We start from the raw sequence: 18,750 nt of genomic DNA, 5'->3' as shown, positions 1-18,750 counted from the left end.
ACGAGGTTAATGCCGGGATAGTTCCTAACAAAGTCAGCCATAGCTGCATACCTTCCCCTTCCTTGCCTTTTCCCTATCCCTTTTTAATGACATGTTCTGTACAATATTGTATTGTTTAAAAAAAGAATGAATAAATCGAATTTGAATTTGAATAGGTTATAACACTATAATCTCTATGTATTTGAAATTGAAGTATATATGATATAAAAATATTATTATTTTTATTAAATGGCAAAATTTATTTTAGTTGTATTCTTTTGTAAGTACCATGGCCACTACACAAAGATACTCAACTTAAACGAGAGAATTGATAAAATTTATCAACTAAATGGGAGAACTTATACCGTCACTAGTGTTCCTTTTGCACTGAAGTTTCTGAAACCAAATTTAGGAATCTTTATTTTTTTTTATTGTATCTCAACAACTGCAAGAGTGTCGACTAGAATCTTTTAAAAAGAATCGAATTTCAAAATATTCGATTTAAAATTTCCACATTTGGAAAGGAATATCTTGAAAATCTTGATCAAAATCGAAGATAAATTTTTCGAATTTTCGTGATTTTCTTAAGGGGTACCCCCTCCTCCTTTGAAATATTTCGATTATTGTAAATTAATTAATATTATTGTTCTCGATTTTAATGAGAATCAGTTTCGAGAGTTTTTTGACCCATAAATAACGATAATCAAATGCTTTTGCACGTCTGCCACAAGGATTTTAAAACATTCGGCATCCAAGTTTCCAAATTTATAGTTTCGAAGCTATTAGAGTGATATCTTGAAAACCGTAAATTAGATCGTATTTTAGACTTCGATATCGCCGGGTCCAAATTAGACTAAAACTATATGTTTTAATCAAAATCGGAGATAAATAAATTTTCTAGAAATTTCGTGATTTTCTTAAGTTTATTTTTTTTATAATCGTATATCTACCCTCTACGCTTTTCTTGTTTTATAGCTCATCCTTCAAAAAAACTTACCCGCATCCTTTTTCTTTTTTAAGTATATTCTGTGTCACAAAGATGCACGGATTACATATAGTACTATATGTAATCCGTGCATTTTTTGTAACTCAGACGTACACTCACTGTCAAAAAAAGTGCCACAGTTAAAACATTCTAAGCGTACTCATCATATGTTATATTATAATAGTAACACTTAGAATGTTTTAAAACGAGCATTTTTTGTGACATTGAGTATACATCATCACTATTTTTTACCTTTTAACCTTCGGTCATTCACCACCTATTCCTTTTTTTCTAATTTTTTTTCAATGGATCCTCTTTGCTTATATTTGCGATACTGTAAACGCCTTTCGATTTGGAATGGATCACAAGGGGTCGATATTTATTACTTTGGGAACGACTGTATTAGAGTGATACCATAAAAATCGTAAATTGGGACGTATTTTAGCGTGCAGAATCTTTTCCGCCGAGTCTAAATTAGTCTAAACCCTTGTTTTTATCAAAATCGGAGATAGGAAATCAAGGAGAAAAAAGTATCCCATAATTAAATAAAATTAATTTTTATATATTTTAATATTATTACAAAATTTACAATAAAATTAATTTTAATTTTAGCACAAAAAATTTACAATTTTTTTTTGAGATTCATTAAAGCTCTATTTTTACCAAATTCTTCAATAACTTCAAATGGTTTTCTTCAGTGTGAAAACATTGATGTCTAGTTATCAAATGAAAAAGGTTTTTCTCTAGTGTGAGTTCGTCGATAGTGTAAGGTTGGTCACACTGTTGATAAAGTGGTTGGCCATACCGTAAGAGATGTGTAGACGAACACATTTTGGTGGGAATTATTATTAGTTATCATGAGTTATCATGAGTGAATAAATGCATAACATAGTAGTAAACCTGTGTGTGATTATTAAATAAAATCCTATCATACAACAAACTATAACATGGCGCTGCTTAGCAGGTTTAATTAAATTAAATAAACAAATTATACAAATAAATAATAAATAATTTAAATAAATAAAAGTGATAAATAAACTTTTACAAAAAAAAAAAAATAAAAAATTAATAAAACAAAATGACTGAAGAATTAACAGCCATTAAATTACCGACAGGAATGTGCATGCAAGGTGATTTGAGTGTTAACTTCAAAAAATTTAAACAAAGATTCAAAATTTATATGAAAGCTTCGGGTTTAGAAAAGAAAAAAAGTGGTGAACAAAAAGTGGCAATTTTGTTACATACAATTGGAGAACAAGCGCAAGAAGTGTTTGAAACGTTAGAGCTCGAAGATGAAAAGAAAAATGATTGGGAAAAAGTGTTAGAAGCATTTCTAAAACATTTAGTACCACAGTCAAATGAAACGGTAAATAGACACATGTTTAATATTAGGCAACAAAAAACAGGTGAAACGATTGATTCGTTCATAACGGATTTAAAATTATTAGCACAAAATTGCAATTTCGAAAATCTTAAAGATAGTTTGATAAGAGATAGGATTGTGTGTGGAATTAATGACAACAAATTAAGAGATCGTTTATTAAGAGAACCTAAATTAACTTTAAATCAATGCATACAAATATGCAAGGCTTCAGAAATTGCAGAAGCTCAAAATAAACAAATTAAAGATGGGGTAAAAGTATACGAAATTAAACAAAATAATACGCTTAAAAAATCACAAGGTGATAAAACAAAATATAAAAATACTAAATTAAATTATCAATCAAACAATTATAATAAATCGTCCATTACAAACTGCACCAGGTGTGGAAAAAATCACGAAATTAATAAATGTCCAGCGTACAAACAACAATGCAAAGCATGTTTGGCGTATAATCATTTTGCTACAATGTGCAAAAATAAAACGAAAAAACAAGTTCATGCAATTGAGGAAAAAGAAGAATTTTTTATTTCAACAGTGTCAAAAAATGAAACAAAAAAACTAAACGAAAAAGAATGGATTCAGGCGGTAGGCATTAATGGTCAAATGGTGAATTGTAAAGTGGATACTGGTGCCGAAGTAAATGTAATTGGTAAAAATACAGCTCTAAAATTAAAAATTAAAATGGAACCTTCAAAAATAAAACTAAAGAACTATAATGGAAGTCAAATTGAAGTAATCGGGCAAGCAAGTTTGTTATGCAAAATAAAAAATAAAAGTAAAAAGGAAATATTTCAAATCGTTGATCATGAAGCACCCAGTGTAATCGGATTACCATTTATTCAAAATTTTAATTTACTTAAGAGAGTAATGGAAATTTCAACACAAAAAGAAAACAATTTAAAGGAAATAATGGAAAAGTATAAACAGTTATTTTCGGATATTGGTAGTCTTAAAGGATACAAATATAAAATTAAATTAAAAAAAGACTGTGTGCCAGTAGCAGAGGCTCCAAGAAAAATACCTATAGGAATTGAGCAACAAGTAAAACAAGAATTAGACAAAATGGAGCAGTTAGGTATAATTAAAAAAGTTCAACAACCAACAGAATGGGTTAGTCAAATGGTAGTAGTGAAGAAACCAAATAATCAAATACGAATTTGTCTCGACCCACAGAAATTAAATGAGGCAATAATAAGGGAAAGGTATCAACTACCAAATTTAGAAGAAATAACAGCAAGATTGGCAGGAGCAAAAGTGTTTACAAAATTGGATGCAAATAAAGGATTTTACCATGTTGAATTGGAGAAAGAAAGTCAACTACTTACTACTTTCCATGCAGGAAAATACGGCAGATATTGTTATTTAGTACTTCCTTTTGGAATCTGCTCAGCTCCAGAAGTATTCCAATATAATTTTCAAGATGTTTTTAAAGGTCTGGAAGGAGTAACGATTTTCATTGACGACATTCTGGTGTTTGGTAAAGACAAAGAAGAACATAGGGTAAGATTGAATAACGTTTTAAAACGGGCTGAAGAATTTAATATTAAGTTTAACAAAGACAAATGTAAATTCGAATTAAATGAAGTAAAGTATTTAGGTCATATTTTTAGTGATCAGGGTTTAAAAGTAGATCCAGAGAAAGTAAATGCAATTTTAGAAATTAAAGAACCAAAATCAAAGAAAGAGTTAGAAACAATATTAGGAATAGTTACGTATGTAAGTAAATTTTTACCAAATGTTTCTACAGTAACTGATCCGTTAAGACAGTTGTTAAAAAAAGAAAACGAATTTGTTTTTTATAAATCACATAAAGAGGCATTTGCAAAATTAAAAAAATTATTAACTGAAGTTCCGGTTTTACAATATTTTGATGTCAATAAAGAAATCACATTGTCTGTTGATTGTAGTAGCTACGGCGCCGGTGCTGTACTCCTACAGAATAACCTGCCAGTAGCTTATGCTTCAAAAGCATTAACAAACAGTCAAAAAACTTGGGCTCAAATAGAAAAAGAACTGTTGGCAATTGTATTAGGGTGTGAGAGATTTCATCACTTTATCTATGGGAGGACCATAAAAGTAGAAACCGACCACAAGCCATTAGAATACATTTTCAAAAAATCAATAAATGAAACTCCACTTAGGCTACAAAAATTACGTTTAAGGTTACAAATTTATGATATAATAGTCCAATACAAAAGGGGTAAAGACTTATTAATAGCTGACGCTCTTTCACGTTTTCCAAACGAGAATATAAATAACTTAGAATGTAACATAGAAAGGGAGGTAGAAGCTCATGTCAATTTGATTACAGATAATTTACCAATCTCAAAGGATAAATTAAAATTATTTCAAAATGAAACAGAAAAAGATGTAGAATTAAACAAAATTATATATTATGTTAAAAACGGGTGGCCTAATAAAGAAAAATTAGATAGTCAGTTAAAATTTTATTATTCAATTAAAGATGAACTTTTTTACGCAAATAAATTATTGTTTAAAAATCAAGCGGTAATAGTACCAAATTCATTAAGAAAAGATATGCTTAATTTAGTGCACTATAATCATTCAGGGGCGGAAAAATGCAAAATCAAAGCTAGAAAAGTTTTATTTTGGCCTTATATGTGTAAACAAATTGATGATGTAATACAAAATTGTAATACATGTTGTAAATTTGCAAAAACTCATCAGCAAGAAAGTTTAATGCTGAGAGAAATACCAGAAGGTCCTTGGCAAGTTTTAGGAGTAGATATTTTTTATTTTAAACAAAAACCATATGTTTTAATTGTTGATTACTTTAGTAAATTCATTGAAATAAAAGAATTACAAGATGAATCAACTGAAAATTTGATAGGCATACTTAAATGTAATTTTGCAAGATATGGAATACCTTATAAATTGTTCAGTGACAATGGACCTCAATTTAATAATTATAAATTTATAGAATTTGTCAAGATGGGGATTTGTTCATACCACCAGCAGTCCAACATATCCAAAATCTAATGGAATGGTGGAAAGGTATATACAAACATTTAAACAATTAATAAAGAAATGCGAAAATAGTGGGAGAGATCCTAATCTTGCACTAATGGAGTATCGCAATACTCCAATAGGAGGTGGAATTAACAAATCACCCTGTGAATTAATGTTTGGTCGAATTATCAATGCTCTTTTTCCAACAAGTGAAACGTTTAGGCCAAAAGTATATAAAGAAAAAAATGATCTTGAGAAAAGACAATTAAAGTATAAACAACAATATGATAAAAAACATAATTACAAACCGCAAAAATTTAAATTAAATGAAATTGTGTATGTAAAAAATATGAATGATGGTTCGAAAACTTTAGCTAAAATTTTAAGAAAAGCAAATAGGCCTAGAAGTTTTATTTTGGAAATGAGCAATGGTAGAATAGTTAGCAGAAACAGGCATCATTTATATAAAGCTCCGAAAAACATTGAATTTAATTCTAAGTTTAAAATAAATCAAAAAGATAATGAATCCAAGTCGGTAAAAAAGAAAACAAATGATCCAAGTACAGAGGACGAAAGTAATTTAATAAACAGAACCAGATTAGGGAGAAAAATCAATAAGCCAAAATATTTAAAAGAATTTGTTGAATCCTAAAATCATGAATTTGAATTTTGTGTATCATGATTTTGAATTTTGTACTTTTAATTATAATTTAATTTTGTATCTAGTGTTTTGAATATGTACTTAATTTTATAAATATGTAATAAAATAATTTTGTAATTAAATATAAAAAGGGAGATGTAAGGTTGGTCACACTGTTGATAAAGTGGTTGGCCATACCGTAAGAGATGTGTAGACGAACACATTTTGGTGGGAATTATTATTAGTTATCATGAGTTATCATGAGTGAATAAATGCATAACATAGTAGTAAACCTGTGTGTGATTATTAAATAAAATCCTATCATACAACAAACTATAACAGATAGTAAATTAAAATGGTTGAACTTTTACCATTAAAATGAGAAAACGTTTTTTTTAGCAGGTTTTTCTGGAACATTTTCATCAAGTTTTTCGCTTGCAACTATTAATTCTGGATTTGATTGTTGTTCCAGGATTGCAATAATTTCCTGTTGCAATCAATTCATTATTAAAATTTCCTCCGTTTTAACGTTTTCTTCTTGCATTTCAGTTTTGATGGGGTATTCACCACTATAAAAAATAAATTACAAATTATACTAGGCTTAAAAAAAAACCACTAAAAATTTTAGTAGTATTAATAGACGGTCAGCTCGTAACAGAAAAGAATAATCAATTTCTTACAGCCTGTCAAATATAATATTAACTTTTGTTTGTAAAACACAGAGAAAAACTGTTTACATTTTGCCATTTATTTGAATAAAAGACAAGACTGTTTAATAGACTTTTTAATAACAATATATTTTTTCTTTAAATTTAACATAACAATATTTTTTAACCAACTAACATTGGTAATGTAAAAGTTTGTATACGAAAAAACCATCTGCCAATCAATTTTTGGTCTATTAAATAGTCTTGTTATATCCTGTATATATGAAATATATAAAAGGTATGTTAAGTTTAGTCCCAAGTTTGTAACGCTTAAAAATATTAATGCTACTAAGAAAATTTTGGTATAGGTATTTATAAAATCACTTCATTAGTCCATTTCTGTCTGTGAAAAGAGATATCAAGCTGAAATTTTTATAGCGTGCTTAGGACGTAAAAAGTGACGTCAAGTTCGTAAATGCGCAACATAGGTCCGTAGGACCCATCTTTTAAACCGTTAGAGATGGAACAAATGTTTAAATGTAAAAAGTGTTTCTTATAAAAAATTTTTTGTATGAAACATTTTTTTTTGTAAACATCACTGTTTATCCGTGAGAACGCTATTTAGCTTAGATCATAATTATAAATGTACTCGCTTCGTGCGTGAATTTCGTTTCCATGACAACGATACACTACTTTAATTATAGAATTGTATGGATGCATATATAATTATATGGATTGCATTGAAAACTTACATTTAAAATTTAATATTCTTGTTTCACAAATTTAAATAAATAATTATGATAATTTACATTTGAAAAATAATATTTGTACAATTTGATTTCTTATTTTCACAATTTTTAATGCATTAAGTTTAATTAATTAGTGTTTTTCAATCATTTTAATTTGACAGTTTCTATATCATTAACATGTAAAGAATTGCAAATTAGTCATAACAGCCCCCTTTATCTCCAAAATTTTTCACTTAAAGCGCTGGCATCGATTTTATTATCCCTACCATGACTACGCACACAACGAATAGCAATATTGTGTATTTTTCATTGATACCTGTTTAACTATGTATCACTAAATATGCTTAATGCAGGTGCCTGCCTTTACATACCCTCTCATGTGTATTAGACATGTAGAATATCTTTCACATAGTACTGCATAGGCATATGAATGGATTGATGGGAAGAGTAGGTACTATTTAAGCGAGCTCAGTGGCCCAAAGCTAACTGTCTTAGAATATAATTGATTAAACACCAACGAAACTATCACCAGTTGTTGGTAGACTAAGCGGGGTAAATGGGTTGATGGATAGTTTATGAATTAATGATTCACTGAATGAAAACTTCTTTTTTTTCATGTGGAGATCATTGTTGCGGAGTAGATTTGGAGGGTGAATTTTGAGGGATAAGGAGCAGAATAATTTCCAGGAGGGTAAAATTTTTTTTAAGAACATTGTGGCGGGATAGATTTGGGATTTTGAGGAGTTTTCGTGGAGGGTATGGAGTAATTTTTGAGGGGCTTGTAAAAATTTATTTTTGGATGATCATTGTGTCGGAGTAAATTTGAGGGTTGAATTTTCAGGGGGTTTTGGAAAGGGGGGTAATTTTTCGGGGGCTTGTAAAATTTGTTATTGTTTTATGACCATTATGGCGGAGTAGATTTGGGTAGTGATTTTTGAAGGGGATTTTCGTGAAAAGGGGCCTAAAACTTGTGGCGGAGTTTGTATGGGGTTGAATTTAAAGAGAGGGTTTTGTGGTGGGGGGGGGTAAAGTTTTTTTAAAAGGACATTTTGGCGGGGTAGATTTGGAACGTGTATTTTGAAGAGTGTTTTGTGGAGAGGGTGGTGTAATTTTTGAGGTAACGCTCAGAAATATTAACGCTAAAAACAAAATTTTGGTATAAGTGTTCATAAAATCACTTAGTCCTCCATTCCTACAGGCGACAACGCGCGTTGCGCTTATCAATAACGCTGCGCGTTCTCACAGCTACCTAGGCACCACACTTAAATAACGCTTCGCGTTATATAATCCAAGCATGTTGGTAACAAATCGAATGTATTCTACAGGCAAAAAGGCTCTTCAAGCCCTTCAATAACGCTTTGCGCTTTATCAGGTACCTTAACGGCGTCTTTTTACGTCATGGAATAATGCTCAATGGCTCGCGAAATTCAACACTGTCTACACAGGGTATTTCAACAGTTAATTCAGTCAATTGTTCTTTTTTACTTGTCTTTTATTCAAATGAATGACAGACTGTAAACAGTTTTTCTCCGTGTTTTACAAACAAAAATTAATTTTTAACCATGCGTTAATTCTTTATGAATTCGTTAACTTAAGAATTTTGGGACAATTTAAAAAAGGAAAATACCTTGTTGATTCATGTTCATTGTTTATAACTATTGAATGTATTTGTTGTTCAGGATTTTTATCACAACCATCATTTATAAAAGTCTTGTCATCACTGTGAAGACGTTTATGCTTGGTAAAACTGGGTTTTTGATTAAAACCTTTGCCACACAAATCACATGAAAATAGTTTTTCGCCAGTATGCACACGTTCATGTGAAATTAAACTATCTTTACGATTAAATGTTTTATTACAAAAATTACAGGAAAATGGTTTTTCTCCGGTGTGCAAAATTTTATGTTTATATAAACCCGATCTATGAGCAAAAGTTTTTTCACACAAATTACATGAAACTGGTTTTTTTCGAGTATGAGTATCTTTCTTGTTATGAACAAGTTTATGCTGAATTAAATTGGCCTTCTGCCTAAATTTTTTATCGCATAAATCACATGAAAAAGGTTTTTCTCCAGTGTGCACACGGTTATGCCGAACTAAAGCGAAGTTATAAATAAATTTTTTATCACAAAAATCGCATGAAAAACCAGGTTTAACAGAATTTTGTTTTAAAACATTTTCATTAAGATTTTTGTTTTTAAATAATAATTCTGGTGTTAATTGTTTTTCCAGGATATTTTCATGTTCACCAATTCGTTCGCGTTGCAAGGTAGAACTTTCTTCGAGAATTTCAATTTTAATTAGTTTAGGATCTATTAAGCCCTTTTCGTCTTCCGGTACTTCATAATCCGTTCCAATAGTTTTCTGTTGCATCTGATTCAGTATTAAAACTTCATTCGTTTTAACGTTTTCTTCTTGCATTTCAGGTTTAATGGGGTCTTCGCCACTATAAATATTAAATTACAAATTTTTATAAATACTAGAGTTTAGAAAGTGTAAACATATTTACTCAATAAAATTAACTTTTCCTTATGGGCGATAGAAAAAAATAATTTGAATCCGAAAGATATTTGGAGAATTGTATGGCGAGCTTAACTTCAAAATTTTTTGATTCTACCTTTAGATAAACGTACCGCCATCTTAAATTTGAAAGTGCGTCCGGTTTTTCCGCCGCTTCTCGTTCCTTAGCAGTTTTAACGAAAAAAAAGTAAAGCGGTAAAAGTGATTGTAAATTAAATTTTCTATAAAAAAGGTTATCGCATAATTTCGCCTAGAAAATTGGAATGTTTTCCTAACTCTTACCACTACTTTTTTCTAAGAATTTGGCATAATATTTTTCATAATATTCAAATGATACTTTTTTACTAACCGGTTGTTTAAATATTATGCCTATAGGACGTATATAATTCTGTTATTGGAGAGTGTTTCAAACTTTAGTGAAATTGATATATCAATATAGATAAAAGAAGCAAAGAAGTTATGTTAGTTGGTACATTTCCTACTTAGCCCGAAGACGGAAAAAAAGCTCTTTCACTTGAGCGATTAGAATTCTTGGCTTCGTTTCTTATTCAAATTTTTTAACTTATCAAAAACAGCATTTCCTCGACCAAGAAGAAAATGTACTAACTAACATAACTTCTTCGCTTCTTTTATCTATATTGATAAATCAATTTCACTTGAAACACTCTCCAATAACAGAATTATACGTCCTATAGACATAATATTTAAACAAATGGTGTGTATAACTTTAAATTTATAGTAATATGGAGATCCGTAAGGTATAAATATGTTAAAAGCTCGGAATCCAGGGATAGTCAACAAATCTTTATAAAAACTGTTCGACTACATTGTTTAAAGCTTACTTAAAGATTTAAAAACAAAAATTTGTGCGATCTTGCCCAGGGGGTGAGAGACACCTTTTGAGGTTGGAAAAGTTTATGCTAAAAATTACAACGGGAATCCATAAAAGGATAAATTCTAAGCAAAAAAAGTTATTTAAGCATATTTAAATACACGATATATCGAAAATGTTGTATGACCTTTTTGTAGAAAATTTAATTTATAATAACTGTTAATTTACTTTTTCGTTAAACTGCTAGAGAAAGAGATACGGCGATACAACTGGACGCACCCTTGAATTCAAGATGACGGTACGTTTCCTCAAAGGTAGCATTCCAAATTTTTGAAGTTCAGCTCGCCAATGCTTAATAAATAAATCATGAATTTGATTGGAGTAGGGCTGGAAGACTCAAATTTCAAAATTCTTTGATGATTCTCGATTTTCTAGTATAATTTATGATACTACCCCTGATTTTTATTTAGAAATTCATATAAATTAATACCTCACTAATGTTTAACATTATTAGAAGGTAGAATTTGTTTACATAAAAAATTTGGATAATATTCAAATTTTTTTTATATTTCTTAATAAATAAATTCTAATGAAATTTCTAAACAAATAACTACAATAATCGCACACAATTGACACTAGCAGCAAAATAATTTTCCAGTGGTTTGGAATCTGAACATCTGGACTGGATTTTAAGCCAAAAAAAAAATGCTAAGGTAGTATGGCAATACCGAGAGTCATAGTGGACAATACGTTAGGACGATAAAAATTAAGACTTTTTTACCGTACCATTTAAAAGATATAATTCAAATTATGCAAAAATAAACGGGGTTTTATGATTGTCTTTATTCAATTTTACTGGAAATGAATTTGTGTATGCGAAATTGGCAAAGTTCACCTCTGGGTAATTACATGAAAAAGTGTACATGATTTAAAAAAAAAAAATTACTGTTTTTGATACTAAAAATACTTTAGTATGGTGCCAACACTACACACTTTAGTATGGTACAATATCATTAAGTACCTAAATAATATTTTGCTTCGTAAATTTTAAGTTTTCATTATAATTTCAATATTTATGTTTACAAGAACGTTAAAATTCCAATTATTTTAAATATAATTTCTTATTAATTGTACTCAAAAATAACATTTTATTACATTATATCTTTAAAATGGTTTAAAGTTCCTATCTTGTGTCCTGTAATATTAATTTTTAAGGTTTCTTATAAAATACAACTCAAAATACAATTCTTTTACAATCCAAAGTGATGGTAGTGTCAGTCACGATTTATATTTCTAATATATTTGATTTCAAAATTCTAAGATTCTTAATTTTACCATTTTCCAATAATTTATTTTAAATAATTTGGCATCATTTACAATTAAAAAACAAAAATCTTGCATAGCGCGAGCGGAAGAAAATTCGATGTTAAAAAATACTCTCGAACGGGACTTCTCTTTGCATGTAGTGTCAGTCAAATTTGCATTTTGTTACATAAATCATATCATAAAGTTTTATGAGTATATTATACAGAATGATCATTTCAAAAGTCTCCACCCTTAATAACTCTCGATCTGATGTGATTATTGTTTTGAATGAAAACATGTCGATTTCGATATCGAGGGGAAAGTTCAAAAATGGTACCTAGAAAATTTTAAGTTTCACCCCTTCGCTCCATTTGTAATACATCATTTGAAAGGGCGTAAAATTTTCTATTCACCATGATAAAAAAATGAAATCGATCGATTGGTTCTCAAGATAGACTACACAGAAGATGGAAGATATCAATTCTAAATAAATCTTGACCTGTGATGTGATTATAGTTTTGAATCAAAACACGTCGATTTAGATATCGACGAGGAAGTTCAAAAATGGTACCCAGAAAATTTTAGGGCTTCATTCCTTCACTCCCACTCACCCCAACTTTGGAATTTCAAATGGCACCCCCTATGTTGAGATACCTCGTTTGAAAGGGCATGCAATTCTCTCTTCAACCATTATTAAAAAAAATGGAATATATCGATTGGTTTCTTAAAATAGACTACCCAGAATATTGAATTTATACCTTCCATTTCCTGTATAGTCTATCTTAAGAACCAATCGATCGATTTCATTTTTTTTATCATGGTTGTATGCTCTTTCAAACGAGGTATCACAAAGTGGGGATGCCATTTGAAATTTCCAAGCTGACGTGAGTGGGGGTGAAGAAATGAAAAACCTTAAATTTTCGGAGTAACATTTTTGAACTTCCCTGTTGATATCTAAATCGACGTGTTCTCACTCAAAACAATGATCATATCAAGTCAAGAGTTATTAAGGGTGAATACTTTTGAAATGATCACACTGTATATTATACATATTATATTAGATATGATAGTGGGTGTGTCCAACCTTTTGTCCATGATCATCCATTTGTGGTTCCAGTGTTAGAAGGTCCTACTTGCAAGTAAAGAAGTTTGGTTGTTGTACGTGAAAGTGGGTGGTAAAAAAGTGTAATGAGATACTTCTATCCTTTTCTAACACATTATTCGACTCATATAAGTTCAGGAGTGTGTTGAATGGCATCAATTACGTTAGATCAATATCATTCCAGACTTTCAAGAATATTCAAAATTATCCCGGAATGTATTAGAGTATATTCGGATATTTTACAATGTTTAAAAGGAACTATGAAAAAGGCTGATTGTAGACGATGCAGAATTTTCTACATTGATCTCAAAATTCTATGAATGATCTAAGAAATTCCATTATATCACAGTGAAATACTGAAAATTATTAATGAAAAATAACTATTATCGATCTAGAATATTCTAAATATTTCTACATTGATCGAGAAAGCTCTAAAATATGTTAGAATTTTCAATATGATTTGAAATAAGTTTAGACACGTTAAAACGTTCTATTTGGTTTCAAAATTTCTTAAACATTTTATAAAATTATAAAATATATTTAAATGTTCGAAAATATTTTCAAATGATTGAAGTGGACCGTTCAAAGTAACTGAAAATAAGCAATTTTTATGAATTTATTCAAAAGCAAAAAAAAAAAAAAAAAAAAACTAAAAAAAGGAAGGTTTTGGCATCTAGTTTAAGATCCTTCTAACGCGCAACCTCAGAAGTGCTAGGGTTGCGTTAATTAACGCTATGTATACATAAAAAAAATTTTTTGCCAATATCTCGGAAACCATCAACTTTATGAAAAATAGTATCATACAAAAATTGTCGGAAATTTTTTTCCCTAAAAAAATGTTGAATCAAAAATTTTCCGGAAATCGGAAAAAACGACCAAATATAAATATTTATATGTTAATTAACAATATCTTGAAACTAATTTGATTTTATAAAAATATTTTTCAAACAAAAGTTTTTGGGAAAATTTTTTTCCTTAAAAAAATGTAGAATGAACAATTTCGATATCTTCAGCCGTTTTCAAAACGATTAACTTTATATATATTTCTATTAATGATTGAATAATTAACGGAAAATATATAATACTAGCTGGGAACTACCCGCTTTGCTGGGCAACATCCCCACTTGCACCCCTCCATCCACATTTCCTTGCGTTGGATAACAGTTTTGTAATGTACACGTCATGCTCTTTTATTTGATACCCCACTTAGGTATATTTGTAAATATTCGATATTTCCTTCCCACTTTCTCGCTACACCTTTCTACCCTCCGAAGGTTAAAAAAATTTCTAAATGTAATTTAAAACATTCTGACCAAGTTTTGAACTATTAAAAGCCATAATTGAAAAATATGAATTTTTTATTCATGAACACCCCCGCAACCCCCCTTGTGGGTGGAATTTCGTAAAATCCGTTCTTAGCTGACCTCTACTTGGCAAAAGGAATATTCCTGCCAAATTTCAAGTCTCTAGGTCTTATAGTTCCAGGGATATCGTGATGAGTGACTATCTATATCTATAGAAAGTCTCCTATATATTTATAGATAATTGATCGATTTGAAAACGGCTAAAGATATCGAAATTGTTTACTCTACCTTTTTTTTAGGAAAACAATTTACCAACAACTTTTGTTTGAAATTTTTTTTTATAAAATCAATTAGTTTCAAGATACTGTTAATTAGCATATAAATATATATTTGGTTTTTCTCGATTTTTGGGAAAATGGCTGACGATTCAAAATTTTTGATACCAATTTTTTTTTAAGGAAAAAAATTCCGAAAATTTTTGTTTGAAACTATTTTTCATAAAGTTGATGGTCCCCGAGATATTGGCCTAAAATTGTTTTTTTATGTATACATAGCGTTAATTAACGCAACCCTAGCACTTTTGAGACTGCGCGTTAGTAGGGTTTTAAATTAGGCGGATCAGTAGATCTAAAATGTTTTAGATCATTTTTAGATATACTTTTCTGAAATAATTTAAAAATATCTAAAATTTATTTAAATATTTAAAATCGATTAAAAATAATTTCCAGAATATTCTAGGATATTTTACAATTTTTAAAAGGAACTATGAAAATGGTTAATCCAGAATTTTGTAAATTCTTCTCGAAATTTCACGAATGTTCTAAGAAATTCCATTATATATTCAAACACTGGAAATTATTGTATTTTGATTCGAGTAACGCCGGAGTTCGCTGCTATTATTATTTTTAAATTATAATTACATATTAGTACGATGAAGCTAAATATCTAAAAGTAAAAAAATGTTGCATCTTTGAAATTGTATTTATTAGGTTGTAAACACTTTGTATAAAAAATTCAACCACTCAGGTGGGTGCTTAATCCCCTTTTTGCGGGGTTGTTGGGAGTTTTAATCAGTTTTTTACAAATTACAAAAAAACTAAGCATCAAATAAAAAAAAAGTTCAAACAAAAGTTCTAGCTGATTGAATTGTGAAATTTTTTGCTTCGATATTCTAGCTTTAAAATTGACCGTGATATGTCAATTTTAAAATGGAATGTTTTGCTAATTCAATCAAATGAAAAAAGATCCATCATGTAAACCGTTAAAGATAGAACAAACAACTTTTACTTGAATCATTCTTTCGTAAACATCATTGTTTTACCGTGAGGGCGCAACTTAGGAAAAACCTTTGGTGTCAATTTTCTCCAAAACTATAAAAGATAGAGAGTTGAAATTTTTCAGGTAACTTCAACTAGTGGTCTTGTAAAACATTCTAAAAAAAAAAAAAAAAACAAAATTCTAGAAAAACTAATTTTGAAAATTTCGAAATTTTTGATAGTAATAAATATTTTTAAGATGCCGTTACGGATAAACAGTGATGTTTACGAATAAATATTTCAAACAAAAGTTGTTAATTTTTTTTTTAATAAATCCTTTATATTATAAAAATGATCAATAAATTTATTTCAAACTCTCTGTAAGTTAGTAACAACAATCTTCATGTAGTTGACACAATCACATATATACTAGACATGACAGGTATGCGTTCGTAGTAACCAAATCCTATATTTAAAGCAAACGCAAAGAAATTTTCTTTTAATTATCTATTCGCTTTATTTACACGAATATATATATCTACTATATATTTAAGTACAATTTTATTTTCCATCAATAAAATGTATGCCTTTAAACTAAAATCAATCTCTTTTATATAAGTAATGATTTTGTTTATTTAACTTTAGTGATTTTGTATTAATTAATTTCAGATTTTAAATTCGATCGCATTCTACTGTAAATATAAATATTTAGCTGTATTTGTTCCAATCATTAGAAAATTGTTTGAAAGTATTTTTATTTTATTTCAATACGAAACGGTCAACTTCGAAATGAGGTTGATATTATTTTAATTTTTTTCAATATAGAGAAGCTGAATGGACGATACTAGCGTCCATGGTTGCGGAAATTAAAATTTTTGTGTTATACTGACTGGTGTCTCTACTAAATACACTATATAAATTATAAAATTGGTTAAAATAGTTTAAAAATAATGGATAAATATGGATAATTTATTTAATATGGAAAATTAAGTTTTGTTATATAATTCTATTAGCATAATTCATCACGATATCTTTTTTTATCATCTTTTAATAATATATTGTGAAAAAATATCAAGAAATCTATTGCATATAATCGAGGAAATGAAACCAAAAAAACCGTCTAACTGAGGAATTCTCTCCTCGTTAGTAGATTTTTATGGGAGCCGGTGGAAAATGTTTGTCTGAGTGTACTGAAAAATGTCATATAGGTGAGTGCTTGTGCTTTTTTTATTTACGCCCATGGGGCGGGGCAGAAGTTCCCTTCTCTCGGGCACCATATTATCTATATTAAACATTTAAAAAAACTATTGGACTTTATATTTTATTGCTGCAATCGAGGCCGAAATATGCGTTTTTTTTTTCGAAGTCTTATATATCGAAAACGGTGAGGTTTAGCAAAAAATGCCAGGAGTCAAAAAGTATTTAGAATGGTCCAAAATAAAATGTTATATAGTTTTCAAATCGAATTTTTAACCAAAACCACAAAATAATCTTCATTTTCGTCAATAACGAATTTTTGGCAAAAAAAAGTTATTTTTTTTTCAAACGCTTATATATCAAAAAGGATGAGGTTTGGTGAAAATTGTCAAGAGTACAAAAATGCTTAAAATAGTCTAATTTATAATATCTAAGAACTTTCAAATTAAATTTTTGACTCGAACCACGAAATAATCTTTATTTTCGTCAACAACGAATTTTCGGAAAAAATCCGCAATTTTTTTAAATGCTTATATCTTGAAAACGTTGAGGTTAAGTAAAAAATGTATAGTATCAAAAAAATGTTTAAAATTGTTTTATATCTTGAAAACGGTGAGGTTAAATAAAAAATGTATAGTATTAAAAAATGTTTAAAATTGTCCAAAATATAAAGTCCAATAGTTTTTTTTAAATGTTTAATAAAGATAATATGGTGCCCGAGAGAAGGGAACTTCTGACCCGCACCATGGGCGTAAATCAAAAAAACACAAACACTCACCTATATGACATATTTCAGTACACTCAGACAAACATTTTCCACCGGCTTTCATAAAAATCTACTGATGAGGAGAGAATTCTTGGGTCAAATGCTTCATTTCTTACAGTAATATTGAATTTTGAATTTTTTGAGCATGTTGCCAGTACCTAAAATAAATTGAAAAGCGGCAAGCATTAATTTTAGTTCTCGTGGTTAATTCATCAGTTTTTGTACTGAATATAACATAAAAAGAAAGGTACGAAAAGCTTTGTTGTCATTATAACTCCGTCAATTTTCATGCAAATGCCTTGAAACTTTTTCTAATTTCATAGTTTTTATAGTACTTTAAAAAGTGTACCATGTATACTCTAAGTCAAAAAAAAGTGCTCGTTTTAAAACATTCTAAGTGTTACTATCATAACATAACATATGATGAATACGCTTAGAATGTTTTAACTGAGGCAGTTTTTTTGGAATTAAGTATACTTTCTTCAAAAACTTCAAATATTTCAGTTATTTGGCGTTAAATACTCCGAATTTCAATCGCCAATAACTCGGAAAGTATTGGCTTTTCGAAATATACTTTAATGAATTTTTTTTGTTTAGAATTCATCCTTCTATCGGTTCCCCACCCCCAAGAAAGGGTTCCCCCTCCTCCATCGATCGAACAAAATTTTTGTTTTTAACTTCTTTAAGTAAGCTTTAAACAATGCAGTCGAACAGTTTTTATAAAGATTCATTGACTATCCCTGGATTCTGAGCTTTTAGCATATTTATTCCTTACGGATCTCTGTTAGACGTAGATTAAGAAAAAAATATTATTATCGAATTAATTTCGTTGAATTTTAAGTTTAAAAATGACAAAAAGCAAACTTTAACTAAGTTATGAAAATTTTACAGAAAACGTTTTTATATTGACTTAATTAAGAAATTAAAATTGAATTGCCGGCTGTCGCACTTTCTTTCCGACACCCATTATACAGAAACCCGTGAATACGCAAACTTTCAAAACATCACGTTGCGTGGTTCAAACACTGACTGTAATTTCTATAAAAGTGTAATAGATGTAGTAATAATAAAATAAGAAACACAGGAACTTATAAAAAAAGGCGCTACTAATCTT

At 29.2% G+C, this 18,750-nt stretch overlaps 1 protein-coding gene and 1 long non-coding RNA gene across 2 annotated transcripts in view; one reads left to right on the top strand and one right to left on the bottom strand.

Annotated features, from left to right (window-relative positions):
* Positions 1-18,750, bottom strand: part of LOC123293121 (zinc finger protein 91-like) — a 49,186-nt gene that overhangs the window by 10,731 nt on the left and 19,705 nt on the right. The window contains exon 7 of the mRNA XM_044873835.1: positions 9,187-9,800. Within this exon, the coding sequence (XP_044729770.1) occupies positions 9,187-9,800 (614 nt within the window). The remainder of the gene's footprint in view (positions 1-9,186; positions 9,801-18,750) is intronic.
* On the top strand, positions 1,602-6,445 carry LOC123291941. The gene is made up of 3 exons (XR_006534986.1): positions 1,602-1,720; positions 6,122-6,125; positions 6,301-6,445. It is a non-coding gene; the product is annotated as an uncharacterized LOC123291941 (long non-coding RNA).

This window comes from Chrysoperla carnea, chromosome 2, assembly GCF_905475395.1.
Source record: "Chrysoperla carnea chromosome 2, inChrCarn1.1, whole genome shotgun sequence".
Taxonomy (NCBI): domain Eukaryota; kingdom Metazoa; phylum Arthropoda; class Insecta; order Neuroptera; family Chrysopidae; genus Chrysoperla; species Chrysoperla carnea.
Note: the sequence above shows the minus strand (reverse complement) of the source record. Positions and strands in the feature narration are given on the sequence as shown.